This window comes from Oncorhynchus tshawytscha, linkage group LG02 (assembly GCF_018296145.1).
Source record: "Oncorhynchus tshawytscha isolate Ot180627B linkage group LG02, Otsh_v2.0, whole genome shotgun sequence".
In the NCBI taxonomy this organism is placed as follows: Eukaryota; Metazoa; Chordata; class Actinopteri; order Salmoniformes; family Salmonidae; genus Oncorhynchus; species Oncorhynchus tshawytscha.
Window position 1 is genome coordinate 8,748,784 of NC_056430.1, and position 27,088 is coordinate 8,775,871.

At 45.0% G+C, this 27,088-nt stretch overlaps 1 protein-coding gene across 1 annotated transcript in view; it reads right to left on the minus strand.

Moving 5' to 3' along the window:
* The window catches only part of LOC112236944 (calcium/calmodulin-dependent 3',5'-cyclic nucleotide phosphodiesterase 1B), a 70,364-nt gene extending 45,803 nt beyond the window's left edge, over nucleotides 1-24,561 (minus strand). Inside the window, exon 1 of the mRNA XM_042329954.1 lies at nucleotides 24,097-24,561. Within this exon, the coding sequence (XP_042185888.1) occupies nucleotides 24,097-24,149 (53 nt within the window). The 5' untranslated portion in view covers nucleotides 24,150-24,561. The remainder of the gene's footprint in view (nucleotides 1-24,096) is intronic.
* Nucleotides 24,562-27,088: the final 2,527 nt, after the last annotated feature.

The window sequence follows — 27,088 nt, forward strand, 5'->3', positions numbered from 1 at the left end:
ACACAGTAACCTCAGTACACACAGTAACCTCAGTACACACAGTAACCTCAGTACACACAGTAACCTCAGCACACACAGTAACCTCAGCATGTCACAGTAACCTCAGCATGTCACAGTAATCTCAGCATGTCACAGTAATCTCAGCATGTCACAGTAACCTCAGCACACACAGTAACCTCAGCATGTCACAGTAATCTCAGCATGTCACAGTAATCTCAGCATGTCACAGTAATCTCAGCATGTCACAGTAACCTCAGCATGTCACAGTAACCTCAGTACACACAGTAACCTCAGTACACAGTAACCTCAGTACACACAGTAACCTCAGTACACACAGTAACCTCAGTACACACAGTAACCTCAGTCACACAGTAACCTCAGCATGTCACAGTAACCTCAGCATGTCACAGTAATCTCAGCATGTCACAGTAATCTCAGCATGTCACAGTAATCTCAGCATGTCACAGTAATCTCAGCATGTCACAGTAATCTCAGCATGTCACAGTAATCTCAGCATGTCACAGTAACCTCAGCATGTCACAGTAATCTCAGCATGTCACAGTAATCTCAGCATGTCACAGTAACCTCAGCATGTCACAGTAACCTCAGCATGTCACAGTAACCTCAGCAGTAATCTCAGCACACAGTAACCTCAGCACACACAGTAACCTCAGCATTTCACAGTAATCTCAGCATTTCACAGTAACCTCAGCACACACAGTAACCTCAGCATGTCACAGTAACCTCAGCCACACAGTAACCTCAGCATGTCACAGTAATCTCAGCATGTCACAGTAATCTCAGCATGTCACAGTAACCTCAGCATACACAGTAACCTCAGACACACACAGTAACCTCAGTACACACAGTAAACTCAGCATGTCACAGTAATCTCAGCATGTCACAGTAATCTCAGCATGTCACAGTAACCTCAGCACACACAGTAACCTCAGCATGTCACAGTAATCTCAGCATGTCACAGTAATCTCAGCATGTCACAGTAACTCAGCATGTCACAGTAATCTCAGCATGTCACAGTAATCTCAGCATGTCACAGTAATCTCAGCATGTCAGTAATCTCAGCATGTCACAGTAACCTCAGCACACACAGTAACCTCAGCATGTCACAGTAATCTCAGCATGTCACAGTAATTTCAGCATGTCACAGTAATCTCAGCATGTCACAGTAATCTCAGCATGTCACAGTAATCTCAGCATGTCACAGTAACTTCAGCACACAGAGTAACCTCTGCATACACAGTAACCTCAGTACACACAGTAACCTCAGTACACACAGTAACCTCAGCATGTCACAGTAACCTCAATATGTCACAGTAACCTCAGTACACACAGTAAGCTCAGTACACACAGTAACCTCAGTACACACAGTAACCTCAGTACACACAGTAACCTCAGTAACCTCAGTACACACAGTAACCTCAGTACACACAGTAACCTCAGTACACACAGTAACCTCAGTACACACAGTAACCTCAGTACACACAGTAACCTCAGTACACACAGTAACCTCAGTATGTCACAGTAACCTCAGTATGTCACAGTAACCTCAGTACACACAGTAACCTCAGTACACACAGTAACCTCAGTACACACAGTAACCTCAGTACACAGTAACCTCAGTATGTCACAGTAACCTCAGTATGTCACAGTAACCTCAGTACACACAGTAACCTCAGTACACACAGTAACCTCAGTACACACAGTAACCTCAGTAGGTCACAGTAACCTCAGTGCACACAGTAACCTCAGTGCACACAGTAACCTCAGTACACACAGTAACCTCAGTACACACAGTAACCTCAGTACACACAGTAACCTCAGTACACACAGTAACCTCAGTACACACAGTAACCTCAGCACACACAGTAACCTCAGCACACAGTAACCTTAGCATTTCACAGTGACCTCAGCATGTCACAGTAATCTCAGCATGTCACAGTAATCTCAGCATGTCACAGTAATCTCAGCATGTCACAGTAACCTCAGCACACACAGTAACCTCAGCAAACACAGTAATCTCAGCAAACACAGTAACCTCAGCATGTCACAGTAATCTCAGCATGTCACAGTAATCTCAGCATGTCACAGTAACCTCAGCATGTCACAGTAACCTCAGCATGTCACAGTAACCTCAGCATGTCACAGTAATCTCAGCATGTCACAGTAACCTCAGCATGTCACAGTAACCTCAGCACACACAGTAACCTCAGTACACAGTAACCTCAGTACACACAGTAACCTCAGTACACACAGTAACCTCAGCATGTCACAGTAATCTCAGCATGTCACAGTAATCTCAGCATGTCACAGTAACCTCAGCAGCACACAGTAACCTCAGCACACAGTAACCTCAGCATGTCACAGTAACCTCAGCACACACAGTAACCTCAGCATGTCACAGTAATCTCAGCATGTCACAGTAATCTCAGCATGTCACAGTAACCTCAGCACACACAGTAACCTCAGCATGTCACAGTAATCTCAGCATGTCACAGTAATCTCAGCATGTCACAGTAACCTCAGCACACACAGTAACCTCAGCATGTCACAGTAACCTCAGCATGTCACAGTAACCTCAGCATGTCACAGTAACCTCAGCATGTCACAGTAATCTCAGCATGTCACAGTAATCTCAGCATGTCACAGTAATCTCAGCATGTCACAGTAACCTCAGCACACACAGTAACCTCAGCATGTCACAGTAACCTCAGCACACACAGTAACCTCAGCACACACAGTAACCTCAGCACACACAGTAACCTCAGCACACACAGTAACCTCAGCATGTCACAGTAATCTCAGCATGTCACAGTAAACTCAGCATGTCACAGTAACCTCAGCACACACAGTAACCTCAGCATGTCACAGTAATCTCAGCATGTCACAGTAACCTCAGCACACACAGTAACCTCAGCATGTCACAGTAATCTCAGCATGTCACAGTAACCTCAGCATGTCACAGTAACCTCAGCATGTCACAGTAATCTCAGCATGTCACAGTAATCTCAGCATGTCACAGTAATCTCAGCATGTCACAGTAATCTCAGCATGTCACTGTAATCTCAGCATGTCACAGTAACCTCAGCACACACAGTAACCTCAGCATGTCACAGTAACCTCAGCATGTCACAGTAACCTCAGCATGTCACAGTAATCTCAGCATGTCACAGTAATCTCAGCATGTCACAGTAAGCATGTCACAGTAATCTCAGCATGTCACAGTAACCTCAGCACACACAGTAACTTCAGCACACAGAGTAACCTCAGCATACACAGTAACCTCAGTACACACAGTAACCTCAGTACACACAGTAACCTCAGCATGTCACAGTAACCTCAGTATGTCACAGTAACCTCAGCACACACAGTAACCTCAGTACACACAGTAACCTCAGTACACACAGTAACCTCAGTACACACAGTAACCTCAGTACACACAGTAACCTCAGTACACACAGTAACCTCAGTACACACAGTAACCTCAGTACACACAGTAACCAGTATCAGTACACACACAGTAACCTCAGTACACACAGTAACCTCAGTATGTCACAGTAACCTCAGTATGTCACAGTAACCTCAGTACAAACAGTAACCTCAGTACACACAGTATGTCCCAGTAACCTCAGTACAAACAGTAACCTCAGTACACACAGTATGTCCCAGTAACCTCAGTACACACAGATATCTCAATACACACAGTAACCTCAGGATGTCACAGTAACGTCAGTACACACAGTAACCTCAGTACACACAGTAACCTCAGGATGTCACAGTAACGTCAGTACACACAGTAACCTCAGTACACACAGTAACCTCAGTACACACAGTAACCTCAGTACACACAGTAACCTCAGTACACACAGTAACCTCAGTACACACAGTAACTTCAGCACACACAGTAACCTCAGCACACACAGTAACCTCAGTATGACACAGTAACCAGTATGACAGTAACCTCAGACACAGTAACCTCAGTACACACGGTAACCTCCTCAGTACACACGGTAACCTCCTCAGTACACACGGTAACCTCCTCAGTACACACGGTAACCTCCTCAGTACACACGGTAACCTCCTCAGTACACACAGTAACCTCAGTCAGTACACACAGTAACCTCAGTACACACGGTAACCTCAGTACACACGGTAACCTCAGCATGTCACAGTAACCTCAGCATGTCACAGTAACCTCAGTACACACAGTAACCTCAGTATGTCACAGTAACCTCAGTATGTCACAGTAACCTCAGTACACACAGTAACATCAGTACACACAGTAACCTCAGTACACACAGTAACCTCAGCATGTCACAGTAACCTCAGTATGTCACAGTAACCTCAGTACACACAGTAACCTCAGTACACACAGTAACCTCAGTACACACAGTAACCTCAGTACACACAGTAACCTCAGTACACACAGTAACCTCAGTACACACAGTAACCTCAGTACACACAGTAACCTCAGTACACACAGTAACCACAGTACACACAGTAACCACAGTGTGTCACAGTAATCTAAGCATGTCACAGTGACCTCAGTATGTCACAGTAATCTCAGCATGTCACAGTAACCTCAGCATGTCACAGTAATCTCAGCATGTCACAGTAACCTCAGCACACACAGTAACCTCAGCAAACACAGTAATCTCAGCAAACACAGTAATCTCAGCATGTCACAGTAATCTCAGCATGTCACAGTAATCTCAGCATGTCACAGTAACCTCAGCATGTCACAGTAACCTCAGCACACACAGTAATCTCAGCATGTCACAGTAATCTCAGCATGTCACAGTAACCTCAGCACACACAGTAACCTCAGCACACACAGTAACCTCAGTACACACAGTAACCTCAGTCACAGTAACCTCAGCATGTCACAGTAATCTCAGCATGTCACAGTAATCTCAGCATGTCACAGTAACCTCAGCACACACAGTAACCTCAGCACACACAGTAACCTCAGCATGTCACAGTAACCTCAGCACACACAGTAACCTCAGCATGTCACAGTAATCTCAGCATGTCACAGTAATCTCAGCATGTCACAGTAACCTCAGCACACACAGTAACCTCAGCATGTCACAGTAATCTCAGCATGTCACAGTAATCTCAGCATGTCACAGTAACCTCAGCACACACAGTAACCTCAGCATGTCAAAGTAATCTCAGCATGTCACAGTAACCTCAGCACACACAGTAACCTCAGCATGTCACAGTAATCTCAGCATGTCACAGTAATCTCAGCATGTCACAGTAATCTCAGCATGTCACAGTAACCTCAGCACACACAGTAACCTCAGCATGTCACAGTAACCTCAGCACACACAGTAACCTCAGCACACACAGTAACCTCAGCACACACAGTAACCTCAGCACACACAGTAACCTCAGCATGTCACAGTAATCTCAGCATGTCACAGTAAACTCAGCATGTCACAGTAACCTCAGCACACACAGTAACCTCAGCATGTCACAGTAATCTCAGCATGTCACAGTAACCTCAGCACACACTCAGCAGTAACCTCAGCATGTCACAGTAATCCTCAGCATGTCACAGTAATCTCAGCATGTCACAGTAATCTCAGCATGTCACAGTAACCTCAGCATGTCACAGTAACCTCAGTACACACAGTAACCTCAGTACACAGTAACCTCAGTACACACAGTAACCTCAGTACACACAGTAACCTCAGTACACACACAGTAACCTCAGCATGTCACAGTAACCTCAGCATGTCACAGTAATCTCAGCATGTCACAGTAATCTCAGCATGTCACAGTAACCTCAGCACACACAGTAACCTCAGCATGTCACAGTAATCTCAGTAAGTAATCTCAGCATGTCACAGTAATCTCAGCATGTCACAGTAACTCAGCATGTCACAGTAACCTCAGCATGTCACAGTAACCTCAGTACACACAGTAACCTCAGTACACAGTAACCTCAGTACACACAGTAACCTCAGTACACACAGTAACCTCAGTACACACAGTAACCTCAGCACACACAGTAACCTCAGCATGTCACAGTAACCTCAGCATGTCACAGTAATAACTCAGCATGTCACAGTAATCTCAGCATGTCACAGTAATCTCAGCATGTCACAGTAATCTCAGCATGTCACAGTAATCTCAGCATGTCACAGTAACCTCAGCATGTCACAGTAATCTCAGCATGTCACAGTAATCTCAGCATGTCACAGTAACCTCAGCATGTCACAGTAACCTCAGCACACACAGTAATCTCAGCATGTCACAGTAACCTCAGCACACACAGTAACCTCAGCATTTCACAGTAATCTCAGCATTTCACAGTAACCTCAGCACACACAGTAACCTCAGCATGTCACAGTAACCTCAGCACACACAGTAACCTCAGCACACACAGTAACCTCAGCATGTCACAGTAATCTCAGCATGTCACAGTAACCTCAGCATGTCACAGTAACCTCAGCACACACAGTAACCTCAGCATGTCACAGTAATCTCAGTCACAGTAACCTCAGCATGTCACAGTAACCTCAGACACACAGTAACCTCAGTACACACAGTAAACTCAGCATGTCACAGTAATCTCAGCATGTCACAGTAATCTCAGCATGTCACAGTAACCTGAGCACACACAGTAACCTCAGCATGTCACAGTAATCTCAGCATGTCACAGTAATCTCAGCATGTCACAGTAATCTCAGCATGTCACAGTAATCTCAGCATGTCACAGTAATCTCAGCATGTCACAGTAATCTCAGCATGTCACTGTAATCTCAGCATGTCACAGTAACCTCAGCACACACAGTAACCTCAGCATGTCACAGTAACCTCAGCATGTCACAGTAATTTCAGCATGTCACAGTAATCTCAGCATGTCACAGTAATCTCAGCATGTCACAGTAATCTCAGCATGTCACAGTAACCTCAGCATCTCACAGTAACCTCAGCACACACAGTAACCTCAGCATGTCACAGTAACCTCAGCATGTCACAGTAATCTCAGCATGTCACAGTAATCTCAGCATGTCACATTAACCTCAGCACACACAGTAACCTCAGCGCACACAGTAACCTCAGCATGTCACAGTAATCTCAGCATGTCACAGTAACCTCAGCATGTCACAGTAATCTCAGCATGTCACAGTAATCTCAGCATGTCACAGTAATCTCAGCATGTCACAGTAATCTCAGCATGTCACAGTAATCTCAGCATGTCACAGTAATCTCAGCATGTCACAGTAATCTCAGCATGTCACAGTAACCTCAGCATGTCACAGTAATCTCAGCATGTCACAGTAATCTCAGCATGTCACAGTAACCTCAGCATGTCACAGTAACCTCAACACACACAGTAATCTCAGCATGTCACTGTAACCTCAGTAACCAGTAACCTCAGCATTTCACAGTAATCTCAGCATTTCACAGTGACCTCAGCACACACAGTAACCTCAGCATGTCACAGTAACCTCAGCACACACAGTAACCTCAGCATTTCACAGTAATCTCAGCATGTCACAGTAATCTCAGCATGTCACAGTAACCTCAGCACACACAGTAACCTCAGCATGTCACAGTAATCTCAGCATGTCACAGTAACCTCAGCATGTCACAGTAACCTCAGACACACACAGTAACCTCAGTACACACAGTAAACTCAGCATGTCACAGTAATCTCAGCATGTCACAGTAATCTCAGCATGTCACAGTAACCTGAGCACACACAGTAACCTCAGCATGTCACAGTAATCTCAGCATGTCACAGTAATCCAGTAATCTCAGCATGTCACAGTAATCTCAGCATGTCACAGTAACTCAGCATGTCACAGTAACCTCAGCACACACAGTAACCTCAGCATGTCACAGTAATCTCAGCATGTCACAGTAACCTCAGCATGTCACAGTAATCTCAGCATGTCACAGTAATCTCAGCATGTCACAGTAACCTCAGCACACACAGTAACTTCAGTCACAGTAACCTCAGTAACCTCAGTACACAGTAACCTCAGCATGTCACAGTAACCTCAGTATGTCACAGTAACCTCAGTACACAGTAACCTCAGCATGTCACAGTAACCTCAGCACACACAGTAACCTCAGTACACACAGTAACCTCAGTACACACAGTAACCTCAGTACACACAGTAACCTCAGTACACAGTAACCTCAGCATGTCACAGTAACCTCAGTATGTCACAGTAACCTCAGCACACAGTAACCTCAGTACACACAGTAACCTCAGTACACACAGTAACCTCAGTACACACAGTAACCTCAGTACACACAGTAACCTCAGCACACACAGTAACCTCAGCATGTCACAGTAACCTCAGCATGTCACAGTAATCTCAGCATGTCACAGTAATCTCAGCATGTCACAGTAATCTCAGCATGTCACAGTAATCTCAGCATGTCACAGTAATCTCAGCATGTCACAGTAACCTCAGCATGTCACAGTAATCTCAGCATGTCACAGTAATCTCAGCATGTCACAGTAACCTCAGCATGTCACAGTAACCTCAGCACACAGTAATCTCAGCATGTCACAGTAACCTCAGCACACACAGTAACCTCAGCATTTCACAGTAATCTCAGCATTTCACAGTGACCTCAGCACACACAGTAACCTCAGCATGTCACAGTAACCTCAGCACACACAGTAACCTCAGCACACACAGTAACCTCAGCATTTCACAGTAATCTCAGCATGTCACAGTAATCTCAGCATGTCACAGTAACCTCAGCACACACAGTAACCTCAGCATGTCACAGTAATCTCAGCATGTCACAGTAACCTCAGCATGTCACAGTAACCTCAGACACACAGTAACCTCAGTACACACAGTAAACTCAGCATGTCACAGTAATCTCAGCATGTCACAGTAATCTCAGCATGTCACAGTAACCTCAGCACACACAGTAACCTCAGCATGTCACAGTAATCTCAGCATGTCACAGTAATCTCAGCATGTCACAGTAATCTCAGCATGTCACAGTAATCTCAGCATGTCACAGTAATCTCAGCATGTCACAGTAATCTCAGCATGTCACTGTAATCTCAGCATGTCACAGTAACCTCAGCACACACAGTAACCTCAGCATGTCACAGTAATCTCAGCATGTCACAGTAATTTCAGCATGTCACAGTAATCTCAGCATGTCACAGTAATCTCAGCATGTCACAGTAATCTCAGCATGTCACAGTAATCTCAGCATCTCACAGTAACCTCAGCACACACAGTAACCTCAGCATTTCACAGTGACCTCAGCATGTCACAGTAATCTCAGCATGTCACAGTAATCTCAGCATGTCACATTAACCTCAGCACACACAGTAACCTCAGCGCACACAGTAACCTCAGCATGTCACAGTAATCTCAGCATGTCACAGTAACCTCAACATGTCACAGTAATCTCAGCATGTCACAGTAATCTCAGCATGTCACAGTAATCTCAGCATGTCACAGTAATCTCAGCATGTCACAGTAATCTCAGCATGTCACAGTAATCTCAGTAATCTCAGCATGTCACAGTAATCTCAGCATGTCACAGTAACCTCAGCATGTCACAGTAATCTCAGCATGTCACAGTAATCTCAGCATGTCACAGTAACCTCAGCATGTCACAGTAACCTCAGCACACACAGTAATCTCAGCATGTCACTGTAACCTCAGCACACACAGTAACCTCAGCATTTCACAGTAATCTCAGCATTTCACAGTGACCTCAGCACACACAGTAACCTCAGCATGTCACAGTAACCTCAGCACACACAGTAACCTCAGCATTTCACAGTAATCTCAGCATGTCACAGTAATCTCAGCATGTCACAGTAACCTCAGCACACACAGTAACCTCAGCATGTCACAGTAATCTCAGCATGTCACAGTAACCTCAGCATGTCACAGTAACCTCAGACACACACAGTAACCTCAGTACACACAGTAAACTCAGCATGTCACAGTAATCTCAGCATGTCACAGTAATCTCAGCATGTCACAGTAACCTGAGCACACACAGTAACCTTAGCATGTCACAGTAATCTCAGCATGTCACAGTAATCTCAGCATGTCACAGTAATCTCAGCATGTCACAGTAATCTCAGCATGTCACAGTAATCTCAGCATGTCACTGTAATCTCAGCATGTCACAGTAACCTCAGCACACACAGTAACCTCAGCATGTCACAGTAATCTCAGCATGTCACAGTAATCTCAGCATGTCACAGTAATCTCAGCATGTCACAGTAATCTCAGCATGTCACAGTAATCTCAGCATGTCACAGTAATCAGCACACACAGTAACTTCAGCACACAGAGTAACCTCTGCATACACAGTAACCTCAGTACACACAGTAACCTCAGCATGTCACAGTAACCTCAGTATGTCACAGTAACCTCAGTACACACAGTAACCTCAGTATGTCACAGTAACCTCAGTACACACAGTAACCTCAGTACACACAGTAACCTCAGTACACACAGTAACCTCAGTACACACAGTAACCTCAGTACACACAGTAACCTCAGTATGTCACAGTAACCTCAGTATGTCACAGAAACCTCAGGACACACAGTAACCTCAGTACACACAGTAACCTCAGTACACACAGTAACCTCAGTACACACAGTAACCTCAGTACACACAGTAACCTCAGTACACACAGTAACCTCAGTACACACAGTAACCTCAGTACACACAGTAACCTCAGTACACACAGTAACCTCAGTATGTCACAGTAACCTCACTATGTCACAGAGTAACCTCAGTGCACAGAGTAACCTCAGTACACACAGTATGTCCCAGTAACCTCAGTACAAACAGTAACCTCAGTACACACAGTATGTCCCAGTAACCTCAGTACACACAGTATGTCCCAGTAACCTCAGTACACACAGTAACCTCAGTACACACAGTAACCTCAGTACACACAGTAACTTCAGCACACAGTAACCTCAGCACACACAGTAACCTCAGTATGACACAGTAACCTCAGTATGACACAGTAACCTCAGTACACACGGTAACCTCCTCAGTACACACGGTAACCTCCTCAGTACACACGGTAACCTCCTCAGTACACACGGTAACCTCCTCAGTACACACGGTAACCTCCTCAGTACACACGGTAACCTCCTCAGTACACACGGTAACCTCAGTACACACGGTAACCTCAGTACACACAGTAACCTCAGTACACACAGTAACCTCAGTACACACAGTAACCTCAGCACACACAGTAACCTCAGCACACACAGTAACCTCAGTATGACACAGTAACCTCAGTATGACACAGTAACCTCAGTACACACGGTAACCTCCTCAGTACACACGGTAACCTCCTCAGTACACACGGTAACCTCCTCAGTACACACGGTAACCTCCTCAGTACACACGGTAACCTCCTCAGTACACACGGTAACCTCCTCAGTACACACGGTAACCTCAGTACACACGGTAACCTCAGTACACACGGTAACCTCAGCATGTCACAGTAACCTCAGCATGTCACAGTAACCTCAGTACACACAGTAACCTCAATGTCACAGTAACCTCAGTATGTCACAGTAACCTCAGTACACACAGTAACCTCAGTACACACAGTAACCTCAGTACACACAGTAACCTCAGCATGTCACAGTAACCTCAGTACACACAGTAACCTCAGTACACACAGTAACCTCAGTACACACAGTAACCTCAGTACACACAGTAACCTCAGTACACACAGTAACCTCAGTACACACAGTAACCTCAGTACACACAGTAACCTCAGTACACACAGTAACCTCAGTACACACAGTAACCTCAGTACACACAGTAACCTCAGCACACACAGTAACCTCAGCACACACAGTAACCTCAGCACACACAGTAACCTCAGCATGTCACAGTAATCTCAGCATGTCACAGTAATCTCAGCATGTCACAGTAATCTCAGCATGTCACAGTAACCTCAGCACACACAGTAACCTCAGCAAACACAGTAATCTCAGCAAACACAGTAATCTCAGCATGTCACAGTAATCTCAGCATGTCACAGTAATCTCAGCATGTCACAGTAACCTCAGCATGTCACAGTAACCTCAGCACACACAGTAATCTCAGCATGTCACAGTAATCTCAGCATGTCACAGTAACCTCAGCACACACAGTAACCTCAGTACACACAGTAACCTCAGTACACACAATAACCTCAGCATGTCACAGTAATCTCAGCATGTCACAGTAATCTCAGCATGTCACAGTAACCTCAGCACACACAGTAACCTCAGCACACACAGTAACCTCAGCATGTCACAGTAACCTCAGCACACACAGTAACCTCAGCATGTCACAGTAATCTCAGCATGTCACAGTAATCTCAGCATGTCACAGTAACCTCAGCACACACAGTAACCTCAGCATGTCACAGTAATCTCAGCATGTCACAGTAATCTCAGCATGTCACAGTAACCTCAGCACACACAGTAACCTCAGCATGTCAAAGTAATCTCAGCATGTCACAGTAACCTCAGCACACACAGTAACCTCAGCATGTCACAGTAATCTCAGCATGTCACAGTAATCTCAGCATGTCACAGTAATCTCAGCATGTCACAGTAACCTCAGCACACACAGTAACCTCAGCATGTCACAGTAACCTCAGCACACACAGTAACCTCAGCACACACAGTAACCTCAGCACACACAGTAACCTCAGCACACACAGTAACCTCAGCATGTCACAGTAATCTCAGCATGTCACAGTAAACTCAGCATGTCACAGTAACCTCAGCACACACAGTAACCTCAGCATGTCACAGTAATCTCAGCATGTCACAGTAACCTCAGCACACACAGTAACCTCAGCATGTCACAGTAATCTCAGCATGTCACAGTAATCTCAGCATGTCACAGTAATCTCAGCATGTCACAGTAACCTCAGCATGTCACAGTAACCTCAGTACACACAGTAACCTCAGTACACACAGTAACTTCAGCACACACAGTAACCTCAGCACACACAGTAACCTCAGTATGACACAGTAACCTCAGTATGACACAGTAACCTCAGTACACACGGTAACCTCCTCAGTACACACGGTAACCTCCTCAGTCACACACGTAACCTCCTCAGTACACACGGTAACCTCCTCAGTACACACGTAACCTCCTCAGTACACACAGTAACCTCCTCAGTACACACGGTAACCTCAGTACACACAGTAACCTCAGTACACACAGTAACCTCAGTACACACAGTAACCTCAGCATGTCACAGTAACCTCAGCATGTCACAGTAACCTCAGTACACACAGTAACCTCAGTACACAGTAACCTCAGTATGTCACAGTAACCTCAGTACACACAGTAACCTCAGTACACACAGTAACCTCAGTACACACAGTAACCTCAGTACACACAGTAACCTCAGTATGTCACAGTAACCTCAGTACACACAGTAACCTCAGTACACACAGTAACCTCAGTACACACAGTAACCTCAGCACACACAGTAACCTCAGCACACATAGTAAACTCAGTACACACAGTAACCTCAGCATGTCACAGTAACCTCAGCACACACAGTAACCTCAGCATGTCACAGTAATCTCAGCATGTCACAGTAACCTCAGCACACACAGTAACCTCAGCATGTCACAGTAATCTCAGCATGTCACAGTAATCTCAGCATGTCACAGTAATCTCAGCATGTCACAGTAACCTCAGCATGTCACAGTAACCTCAGTACACACAGTAACCTCAGTACACAGTAACCTCAGTACACACAGTAACCTCAGTACACACAGTAACCTCAGTACACACAGTAACCTCAGTACACACAGTAACCTCAGTACACACAGTAACCTCAGCACACACAGTAACCTCAGCATGTCACAGTAACCTCAGCATGTCACAGTAATCTCAGCATGTCACAGTAATCTCAGCATGTCACAGTAACCTCAGCACACACAGTAACCTCAGCATGTCACAGTAATCTCAGCATGTCACAGTAATCTCAGCATGTCACAGTAATCTCACCATGTCACAGTAACCTCAGCATGTCACAGTAACCTCAGTACACACAGTAACCTCAGTACACAGTAACCTCAGTACACACAGTAACCTCAGTACACACAGTAACCTCAGTACACACAGTAACCTCAGCACACACAGTAACCTCAGCATGTCACAGTAATCTCAGCATGTCACAGTAATCTCAGCATGTCACAGTAATCTCAGCATGTCACAGTAATCTCAGCATGTCACTGTAATCTCAGCATGTCACAGTAATTTCAGCATGTCACAGTAATCTCAGCATGTCACAGTAACCTCAGCATGTCACAGTAATCTCAGCATGTCACAGTAATCTCAGCATGTCACAGTAACCTCAGCATGTCACAGTAACCTCAGCACACACAGTAATCTCAGCATGTCACAGTAACCTCAGCACACACAGTAACCTCAGCATTTCACAGTAATCTCAGCATTTCACAGTAACCTCAGCACACAGTAACCTCAGCATGTCACAGTAACCTCAGCACACACAGTAACCTCAGCATTTCACAGTAACCTCAGCATGTCACAGTAATCTCAGCATGTCACAGTAACCTCAGCACACACAGTAACCTCAGCATGTCACAGTAACCTCAGCATGTCACAGTAACCTCAGCATGTCACAGTAACCTCAGCACACACAGTAACCTCAGTACACACAGTAACCTCAGCATGTCACAGTAATCTCAGCATGTCACAGTAATCTCAGCATGTCACAGTAACCTCAGCACACAGTAACCTCAGTATGTCACAGTAACCTCAGCATGTCACAGTAATCTCAGCATGTCACAGTAATCTCAGCATGTCACAGTAACCTCAGCACACACAGTAACCTCAGCATGTCACAGTAATCTCAGCATGTCACAGTAACCTCAGCACACACAGTAACCTCAGTACACACAACCTGTAACACAGTAACCTCAGCATGTCACAGTAACCTCAGCATGTCACAGTAACCTCAGTAACCTCAGTACACACAGTAACCTCAGTACATGTCACAGTAACCTCAGTATGTCACAGTAACCTCAGTACACACAGTAACCTCCTCAGTACACACAGTAACCTCAGTACACACAGTAACCTCAGCATGTCACAGTAACCTCAGTACACACAGTAACCTCAGTACAGTAACCTCAGTACACACAGTAACCTCAGTACACACAGTAACCTCAGCACACACAGTAACCTCAGCATGTCACAGTAACACAGTAACCAGTATGTCACAGTAACCTCAGTACACACAGTAACCTCAGTACACACAGTAACCTCAGTATGTCACACGTAACCTCAGTACACACAGTAACCTCAGTACACACAGTAACCTCAGCATGTCACAGTAACCTCAGCATGTACAGTAACCTCAGTACACACAGTAACCTCAGTACACACAGTAACCTCAGTACACACAGTAACCTCACTATGTCACAGAGTAACCTCAGTACACAGAGTAACCTCAGTACACACAGTAACCTCAGTATGTCACAGTAACCTCAGTATGTCACAGAGTAACCTCAGTACACACAGTAACCTCAGTACACACAGTAACCTCAGTACACACAGTAACCTCAGTATGTCACAGTAACCTCAGTACACACAGTAACCTCAGTACACACAGTAACCTCAGTACACAGTAACCTCAGTACACACAGTAACCTCAGTACACACAGTAACCTCAGTACACACAGTAACCTCAGTTCACACAGTAACCTCAGTACACATAGTAAACTCAGTACACACAGTAACCTCAGCATGTCACAGTAACCTCAGCACACACAGTAACCTCAGCACACACAGTAACCTCAGCATGTCACAGTAACCTCAGCATGTCACAGTAATCTCAGCATGTCACAGTAATCTCAGCATGTCACAGTAATCTCAGCATGTCACAGTAACCTCAGCACACACAGTAACCTCAGCAAACACAGTAATCTCAGCATGTCAGTAATCTCAGCATGTCACAGTAATCTCAGCATGTCACAGTAACTCAGCATGTCACAGTAACCTCAGCATGTCACAGTAACCTCAGCATGTCACAGTAACCTCAGCATGTCACAGTAATCTCAGTCACAGTAACCTCAGCACACACAGTAACCTCAGCACACACAGTAACCTCAGCATGTCACAGTAACCTCAGCATAACCTCAGCATGTCACAGTAATCTCAGCATGTCACAGTAATCTCAGCATGTCACAGTAACCTCAGCACACACAGTAACCTCAGCATGTCACAGTAATCTCAGCATGTCACAGTAATCTCAGCATGTCACAGTAACCTCAGCACACACAGTAACCTCAGCATGTCACAGTAATCTCAGCATGTCACAGTAACCTCAGCACACAGTAACCTCAGCATGTCACAGTAATCTCAGCATGTCACAGTAATCTCAGCATGTCACAGTAACCTCAGCATGTCACAGTAACCTCAGCACACACAGTAACCTCAGCATGTCACAGTAACCTCAGCACACACAGTAACCTCAGCACACACAGTAACCTCAGCACACACAGTAACCTCAGCACACACAGTAACCTCAGCATGTCACAGTAATCTCAGCATGTCACAGTAAACTCAGCATGTCACAGTAACCTCAGCACACACAGTAACCTCAGCATGTCACAGTAATCTCAGCATGTCACAGTAACCTCAGCACACACAGTAACCTCAGCATGTCACAGTAACCTCAGCATGTCACAGTAATCTCAGCATGTCACAGCATGTCAAGTAATCTCAGCATGTCACAGTAACCTCAGCATGTCACAGTAACACAGTAATCAGTACACACAGTAACCTCAGTACACAGTAACCTCAGTACACACAGTAACCTCAGTACACACAGTAACCTCAGTACACACAGTAACCTCAGCACACACAGTAACCTCAGCATGTCACAGTAACCTCAGCATGTCACAGTAATCTCAGCATGTCACAGTAATCTCAGCATGTCACAGTAACCTCAGCACACACAGTAACCTCAGCATGTCACAGTAATCTCAGCATGTCACAGTAATCTCAGCATGTCACAGTAATCTCAGCATGTCACAGTAACCTCAGCATGTCACAGTAACCTCAGTACACACAGTAACCTCAGTACACAGTAACCTCAGTACACACAGTAACCTCAGTACACACAGTAACCTCAGTACACACAGTAACCTCAGCACACACAGTAACCTCAGCATGTCACAGTAACCTCAGCATGTCACAGTAATCTCAGCATGTCACAGTAATCTCAGCATGTCACAGTAATCTCAGCATGTCACAGTAATCTCAGCATGTCACAGTAATCTCAGCATGTCACAGTAATCTCAGCATGTCACAGTAACCTCAGCATGTCACAGTAATCTCAGCATGTCACAGTAATCTCAGCATGTCACAGTAACCTCAGCATGTCACAGTAACCTCAGCACACACAGTAATCTCAGCATGTCACAGTAACCTCAGCACACACAGTAACCTCAGCATTTCACAGTAATCTCAGCATTTCACAGTGACCTCAGCACACACAGTAACCTCAGCATGTCACAGTAACCTCAGCACACACAGTAACCTCAGCATAACCTCAGCATCACAGTAATCTCAGCATGTCACAGTAATCTCAGCATGTCACAGTAACCTCAGCACACACAGTAACCTCAGCATGTCACAGTAATCTCAGCATGTCACAGTAACCTCAGCATGTCACAGTAACCTCAGACACACACAGTAACCTCAGTACACACAGTAAACTCAGCATGTCACAGTAATCTCAGCATGTCACAGTAATCTCAGCATGTCACAGTAACCTCAGCACACACAGTAACCTCAGCATGTCACAGTAACCTCAGCATGTCACAGTAATCTCAGCATGTCACAGTAATCTCAGCATGTCACAGTAACCTCAGCACACAGTAACCTCAGCATGTCACAGTAATCTCAGCATGTCACAGTAACCTCAGCATGTCACACAGTAACCTCAGCATGTCACAGTAACCTCAGCATGTCACAGTAACCTCAGCATGTCACAGTAACCTCAGCATGTCACAGTAACCTCAGCATGTCACAGTAATCTCAGCATGTCACAGTAACCTCAGCATGTCACAGTAACCTCAGCATGTCACAGTAACCTCAGCATGTCACAGTAACCTCAGTACACAGTAACCTCAGCATGTCACAGTAACCTCAGCATGTCACAGTAACCTCAGTACACACAGTAACCTCAGTACACACAGTAACCTCAGTACACACAGTAATCTCAGCATGTCACAGTAACCTCAGCATGTCACAGTAACCTCAGCATGTCACAGTAACCTCAGCATGTCACAGTAACCTCAGCATGTCACAGTAACCTCAGCACACACAGTAACCTCAGCATTTCACAGTAATCTCAGCATTTCACAGTAACCTCAGCATGTCACAGTAACCTCAGCATCAGTAACAGCACACACAGTAACCTCAGCATGTCACAGTAATCTCAGCATGTCACAGTAACCTCAGCATGTCACAGTAACCTCAGCACACACAGTAACCTCAGCATGTCACAGTAATGTCACAGTAACAGCATGTCACAGTAACCTCAGCATGTCACAGTAACCTCAGCACACAGTAACCTCAGCATGTCACAGTAACTCAGCATGTCACAGTAACCTCAGCATGTCACAGTAACTCAGCATCACAGTAACCTCAGTACACAGTAACCTCAGTATGTCACAGTAACCTCAGCATTTCACAGTAATCTCAGCATGTCACAGTAACCTCAGCATGTCACAGTAACCTCAGCATGTCACAGTAACCTCAGTACACACAGTAACCTCAGCACACACAGTAACCTCAGCATGTCACAGTAACCTCAGCATGTCACAGTAACCTCAGCATGTCACAGTAACCTCAGCACACAGTAACCTCAGCACACACAGTAACCTCAGCATGTCACAGTAACCTCAGTACACACAGTAACCTCAGTCACAGTAATCCTCAGCATGTCACAGTAACCTCAGCATGTCACAGTAACCTCAGCACACACAGTAACCTCAGCATGTCAGTAACCTCAGCATGTCACAGTAACCTCAGCATGTCACAGTAACCTCAGCACACAGTAACCTCAGTACACACAGTAACCTCAGTACACAGTAACCTCAGTACACAGTAACCTCAGCATGTCACAGTAACCTCAGTATGTCACAGTAACCTCAGCATGTCACAGTAACCTCAGCATGTCACAGTAACCTCAGCACACACAGTAACCTCAGCACACACAGTAACCTTAGCATTTCACAGTGACCTCAGCATGTCACAGTAATCTCAGCATGTCACAGTAATCTCAGCATGTCACAGTAATCTCAGCATGTCACAGTAACCTCAGCACACACAGTAACCTCAGCATGTCACAGTAATCTCAGCATGTCACAGTAATCTCAGCATGTCACAGTAACCCAGCATGTCACAGTAATCTCAGCATGTCACAGTAACCTCAGCATGTCACAGTAACCTCAGCATGTCACAGTAATCTCAGCATGTCACAGTAATCTCAGCATGTCACAGTAACCTCAGCACACAGTAACCTCAGCATGTCACAGTAACCTCAGCATGTCACAGTAACCTCAGCACACACAGTAACCTCAGCATGTCACAGTAATCTCAGCATGTCACAGTAATCTCAGCATGTCACAGTAACCTCAGCATAACCTCAGTGTCACAGTAATCTCAGCATGTCACAGTAATCTCAGCATGTCACAGTAACCTCAGCATGTCACAGTAACCTCAATGTCACAGTAATCTCAGCATGTCACAGTAACCTCAGCACACACAGTAACCTCAGCATGTCACAGTAATCTCAGCATGTCACAGTAATCTCAGCATGTCACAGTAATCTCAGCATGTCAGTAACCTCAGCACAGTAACCTCAGCATGTCACAGTAACCTCAGTCACACAGTAACCTCAGCATGTCACAGTAACCTCAGCACACACAGTAACCTCAGCATGTCACAGTAATCTCAGCATGTCACAGTAACCTCAGCATGTCACAGTAACCTCAGTAACACAGTAACCTCAGCATGTCACAGTAATCCTCAGCATGTCACAGTAACCTCAGTACACACAGTAACCTCAGCATGTCACAGTAATCTCAGCATGTCACAGTAACTCAGCATGTCACAGTAATCTCAGTCACAGTAACCTCAGCATATCACAGTAACCTCAGTACACACAGTAACCTCAGTACACAGTAACCTCAGTACACACAGTAACCTCAGTACACACAGTAACCTCAGTACACACAGTAACCTCAGCACACACAGTAACCTCAGCATGTCACAGTAACCTCAGCATGTCACAGTAATCTCAGCATGTCACAGTAACCTCAGCATGTCACAGTAACCTCAGCATGTCACAGTAACCTCAGCATGTCACAGTAATCTCAGCATGTCACAGTAATCTCAGCATGTCACAGTAATCTCAGCATGTCACAGTAACCTCAGCATGTCACAGTAACCTCAGTACACACAGTAACCTCAGTACACAGTAACCTCAGTACACACAGTAACCTCAGTACACACAGTAACCTCAGTACACACAGTAACCTCAGCACACACAGTAACCTCAGCATGTCACAGTAACCTCAGCATGTCACAGTAATCTCAGCATGTCACAGTAATCTCAGCATGTCACAGTAATCTCAGCATGTCACAGTAATCTCAGCATGTCACAGTAATCTCAGCATGTCACAGTAACCTCAGCATGTCACAGTAATCTCAGCATGTCACAGTAATCTCAGCATGTCACAGTAACCTCAGCATGTCACAGTAACCTCAGCACACACAGTAATCTCAGCATGTCACAGTAACCTCAGCACACACAGTAACCTCAGCATTTCACAGTAATCTCAGCATTTCACAGTAACCTCAGTACACACAGTAACCTCAGTACACACAGTAACCTCAGTACACACAGTAACCTCAGCACACACAGTAACCTCAGCATGTCACAGTAATCTCAGCATGTCACAGTAATCTCAGCATGTCACAGTAATCTCAGCATGTCACAGTAATCTCAGCATGTCACAGTAATCTCAGCATGTCACAGTAACCTCAGCACACACAGTAACCTCAGCACACACAGTAATCTCAGCATGTCACAGTAACCTCATTATGTCACAGTAATCTCAGCATGTCACAGTAACCTCAGTACACACAGTAACCTCAGTACACACAGTAACCTCAGCATGTCACAGTATCCTCAGAATGTCACAGTAACCTCAGCATGTCACAGTAACCTCAGAACACACAGTAACCTCAGTACACACAGTAACCTCAGCATGCACAGTAACCTCAGCATGTCACAGTAATCTCAGCATGTCACAGTAATCTCAGCATGTCACAGTAATCTCAGCATGTCACAGTAATCTCAGCATGTCACTGTAATCTCAGCATGTCACAGTAATTTCAGCATGTCACAGTAATCTCAGCATGTCACAGTAATCTCAGCATGTCACAGTAATCTCAGCATGTCACAGTAATCTCAGCATCTCACAGTAACCTCAGCACACACAGTAACCTCAGCATTTCACAGTGACCTCAGCATGTCACAGTAATCTCAGCATGTCACAGTAATCTCAGCATGTCACATTAACCTCAGCACACACAGTAACCTCAGCACACACAGTAATCTCAGCATGTCACAGTAATCCTAGCATGTCACAGTAATCCTAGCATGTCACAGTAATCTCAGCATGTCACAGTAACCTCAGCACACACAGTAACCTCAGTATGTCACAGTAATCTCAGCATGTCACAGTAATCTCAGCATGTCACAGTAATCTCAGCATGTCACAGTAATCTCAGCATGTCACAGTAATCTCAGTTTGTCACAGTAACCTCAGCACACATAGTAACCTCAGCATGTCACAGTAATCTCAGCATGTCACAGTAATCTCAGCATTTCACAGTAACATCAGCACACACAGTAACCTCAGCATGTCACTGTAATCTCAGCATGTCACAGGAATCTCAGCATGTCACAGTAATCTCAGCATGTCACAGTAATCTCAGCATGTCACAGTGACCTCATTATGTCACAGTAATCTCAGCATGTCACAGTAACCTCAGTACACACAGTAACCTCAGTACACACAGTAACCTCAGCATGTCACAGTATCCTCAGAATGTCACAGTAACCTCAGAATGTCACATTAACCCCAATACACACAGTAAGATCAGTACACACAGTAAGCTCAGTAGGTCACAGTAACCTCAGTACACACAGTAACCTCAGCATGTCACAGTGACCTCAGCATGTCACAGTAACCTCAGCATGTCACAGTAACCTCAGCATGTCACAGTAACCTCAGCATGTCACAGTAACCTCAGCATGTCACAGTAACCTCAGTACACACAGTAACCTCAGTACACACAGTAACCTCAGTACACACAGTAACCTCAGTACAAACAGTAACCTCAGTACACACAGTAACCTCAGTACACACAGTACTCAGTACACACAGTAACCTCAGTACACACAGTAACCTCAGTACACACAGTAACCTCAATGTCACAGTAACCTCAATGTCACAGTAACCTCAATGTCACAGTAACCTCAGTACACACAGTAACCTCAGTACATACAGTAGCCTCAGTACACACAGTAACCTCAGTACACACAGTAACCTCAGTACACACAGTAACCACAGTGTGTCACAGTAACCACAGTGTGTCACAGTAACCTCAGGACACACAGTAACTTCAGTACACACATTAACCTCAGGACACACAGTAACCTCAGTACACACAGTAACCTCAGTACACACAGTAACCTCAGCACACACAGTAACCTCAATACACACAGTAATCTCAGCATGTCACAGTAATCTCAGCATGTCACAGTAACCTCAGCATTTCACAGTGACCTCAGCATGTCACAGTAACCTCAGCATGTCACAGTAATCTCAGCATGTCACAGTGATCTCAGCATGTCACAGTAACCTCAGCATGTCACAGTAACCTCAGCATGTCACAGTAACCTCAGAATGTCACAGTAATCTCAGTACACACAGTAATCTCAGTACACACAGTAACCTCAGCATGTCACAGTAACCTCAGCACACACAGTGACCTCAGCATTTCACAGTGACCTCAGCATGTCACAGTAATCTCAGCATGTCACAGTAATCTCAGCATGTCACAGTAACCTCAGCACACACAGTAATCTCAGCATGTCACAGTAATCTCAGCATGTCACAGTAATCTCAGCATGTCACAGTAACCTCAGCATGTCACAGTAATCTCAGTATGTCACAGTAATCTCAGCATGTCACAGTAACCTCAGCATGTCACAGTAACCTCAGCATGTCACAGTAACCTCAGCATGTCACAGTAATCTCAGCATGTCACAGTAATCTCAGCATGTCACAGTAACCTCAGCACACACAGTAACCTCAGCACACACAGTAACCTCAGTACACACAGTAACCTCAGTACACACAGTAACCTCAGCACACACAGTAACCTCAATACACACAGTAATCTCAGCATGTCACAGTAATCTCAGCATGTCACAGTAACCTCAGCATTTCACAGTGACCTCAGCATGTCACAGTAATCTCAGCATGTCACAGTAATCTCAGCATGTCACAGTGATCTCAGCATGTCACAGTAACCTCAGCATGTCACAGTAACCTCAGTATGTCACAGTAATCTCAGCATGTCACAGTAACCTCAGCATGTCACAGTAACCTCAGCATGTCACAGTAACCTCAGCATGTCACAGTAATCTCAGCATGTCACAGTAATCTCAGCATGTCACAGTAACCTCAGCACACACAGTAACCTCAGCATGTCACAGTAATCTCAGCATGTCACAGTAATCTCAGCATGTCACAGTAACCTCAGCACACACAGTAACCTCAGCACACACAGTAACCTCAGTACACACAGTAACCTCAGCATGTCACAATACCCTCCCAAATCCTACCTTATCACAAACAGGACAGGTTTACACTTCTTAATGAAGTTTGGAAATGCATTACCACTTCTCCCATCCTGTTCCCATTTCCCAGAGTTCCTTTCTCTTACCTGGAGATAGGCATCTGGAGGTGTTTCTTCCTCACTCTCACCAGCTCTGCCATCCACCCCACAGTCACAGTAAGGTAATACCCTTACAGACCCACAGTTTGACACTGTCTGCACAACCCAATGGTACTGTCCTTTACAATCCTAAGCACTGAGCTCAGGCGTAGTGACACAAAGCACAGAGAGAGAGAGAGAGAGAGAGAGAGTACACTCTCCTGAGAATATCTAGATAGTAAAAAAGTCTCTCAGATAGCCTACTGTTCAACGGAACCACCCAAAGTTCTCTGTCCCGAGAAACACTTCTAGTACACCCCTGCCTGCGTAGCTTGCACCCATCTGGGGGGACCTAACTGAACTGTGATAGGTCTAGGCCAACGTGTGTAAGTTATGTGAAGGAAGCAGGGTTAGAGAGAGGGAGAGAGAGAGAGAGAGAGAGGGATGGGGGGAAGGAGAGAGAGAGAGCGCGAGAGAAAGAGATGGGGGAAGGAGAGAGAGTTGAGAGAGAGAGAGAGCGGGAGAGAGAGAGCGAGATGGGGGGGAAGGAGAAAGAGTTGAGAGAGAGAGTTGAGAGAGCGAGCGGGAGAGAGAGAGAGAGCGAGATGGTGGGGAAGGAGAGAGAGAGAGAGTAAAATAGAGAACCGAGCCAACTTCACTGATGGGGTGTTGACTGCTATGCTTTCAAGGCAGTGTGTGTACTCTAAATCCCAATGAGAATTTTCCACTGCATTGGCAGAGCACAGACCAAAGTCTTTCTCACTACAGGACCTGTAGTGACCAAACCAAAACAAACCAATTCAAACTGCTATTCGATTACCCGGAAAAACAATCGACCGTACATGTCAAATGAAAACAACGATAACCTGAGGCTTCATGTGACATTACAACACAGTACAGCAGTTTCTTTGAACTCTGCACATTTCTCATAACAACGACAACATCCCAGGTGTGGAGGCTGAAACTCTTCCAGTATAGTGGAATCTTCAAATCAAAGAGATTCTAGTCATTTACCAAGATCCGAAAATAAATTAAATTCAGGTTTTTAAACTTGAGTACATTCATACATCACGTATTTCTTCAAACAATGAAGCCTCATTTTATAGCTGTGGGGATGTGAGAGCTACCGGGCAACGTCACCGGGGAAATATCCTTCCCCTGGTTGCTTGTCTTTCTTGGTGGCTGGGTCACTCCCATGCTCCTTGACATGCCTCTTCAATTCACAGTGCATGACTGCATTTAATGTTGAGGCTTGATTTCCTCAAGTCGATCACTTTTTAACAAGCTTTTTTTTGTTTTTCTATTGGAGAAATGACATTGTGACATACGTTGTGTCTAAGAAAAAGAAAAAAAAGACAGTACACACAGTAACAAAGTCGATTTACAGGTTTCAACATCTGTCTGGGGTAATATCATTTTTTTTACATTCAAAAGCAATTTCAATTAGTTGTTTATTTATACATTTGACATGTAACCAATAATGATTTACATGTTGGCATCAGTGTGGTCGGGGAAATAATCATCTCAAAAGGGAAAAAGTTTTAAATAAAATCATCTTTATTTTCCCGCTGGATAAAATTACTTTAGTAGAAGGAGTAGCGATAAAATAAAATGGCAGAGTGGGAGGAGTCTCCCAGTGTTGGTTAGTCAAGGCTTCTCAGGCTTCTCAGTGTCTCAAGGCTTCTCAGTGTCTCAAGGCTTCTCAGGCTTCTCAGTGTCTCAAGGCTTCTCAGGCTTCTCAGTGTCTCAAGGCTTCTCAGGCTTCTCAGTGTCTCAAGGCTTCTCAGTGTCTCAAGGCTTCTCAGTGTCTCAAAGCTTCTCAGTGTCTCAAGGCTTCTCAGTGTCTCAAGGCTTCTCAGGCTTCTCGGTGTCTCAAGGCTTCTCAGGATGCTCAGTGTCTCAAGGCTTCTCAGTGTCTCAAGGCTTCTCAGGCTTCTGAGTGTCTCAAAGCTTCTCAGTGTCTCAAGGCTTCTCAGGCTTCTCAGTGTCTCAAGGCTTCTCAGTGTCTCAAGGCTTCTCAGTGTCTCAAGGCTTCTCAGGCTTCTCAGTGTCTCAAAGCTTCTCAGTGTCTCAAGGCTTCTCAGTTTCTCAAAGCTTCTCAGTGTCATCTGATTTCATTTAGAATGTTAGATCTGATTTCATAACGGCTGCGTTACATCCTCCACACGTAGTCCGAATTAAACATGATTGATCTCGTTTCATAATGATTGGCACTACATCCTCTTCCTCTAGTCTGAATTAAACATGATTGATCTCGTTTCATAATGATTGGCACGACATCCTCTTCATCTAGTCTGAAAGACTGTTGGATATCCTTGTTTGAGGACGTTTGATTTAAACACGATTGATCTGATTTCATACTGACTGCATAGCATCCTCTTCCTCTAGTCTGAATTAAACATGTTAGTGAGGGCCTGTCCACTCCCTTCATCCCCCAGAGTGAGTGAGTGTCCCCCCTCTCAGAGTACACATAATTCACTGATATTTACTTTTACTGGAGAGAGACTTGATTTCATATCACTATAAATCTCAGAGGCATGGGAACATTTAGTCCAAGTATAAAAATGTTGTGAGGATTTAGCATTTCCAGTGATGCACTGGGCCGCACGCACTACCCTCTGTAGTGCCTTGCGGTCAGAGGCCGAGCAATTGCCATACCAGGCGGTGATGCAACCAGTCAGGATGCTCTCGATGTTGCAGCTGTAGAACGTTTTGAGGATCTCAGGACCCATGCCAAATTGTTTTAGTTTCCTGAGGGAGAATAGGCTTTGTCGTGCCCTCTTCACGACTGTCTTGGTGTGTTTGGACTAGAGGTCGGCCGATTAATCGGAATGGCCGATTAATTAGGGCCGATTTCAAGTTTTCATAACAATCGGAAATCGGTATTTTTGGACATCTGTATTTTTATTTAACTAGGCAAGTCAGTTAAGAACACATTCTTATTTTCAATGACGGCCTAGGAACAGTGGGTTAACTGCCTTGTTCAGGGGCAGAACGACAG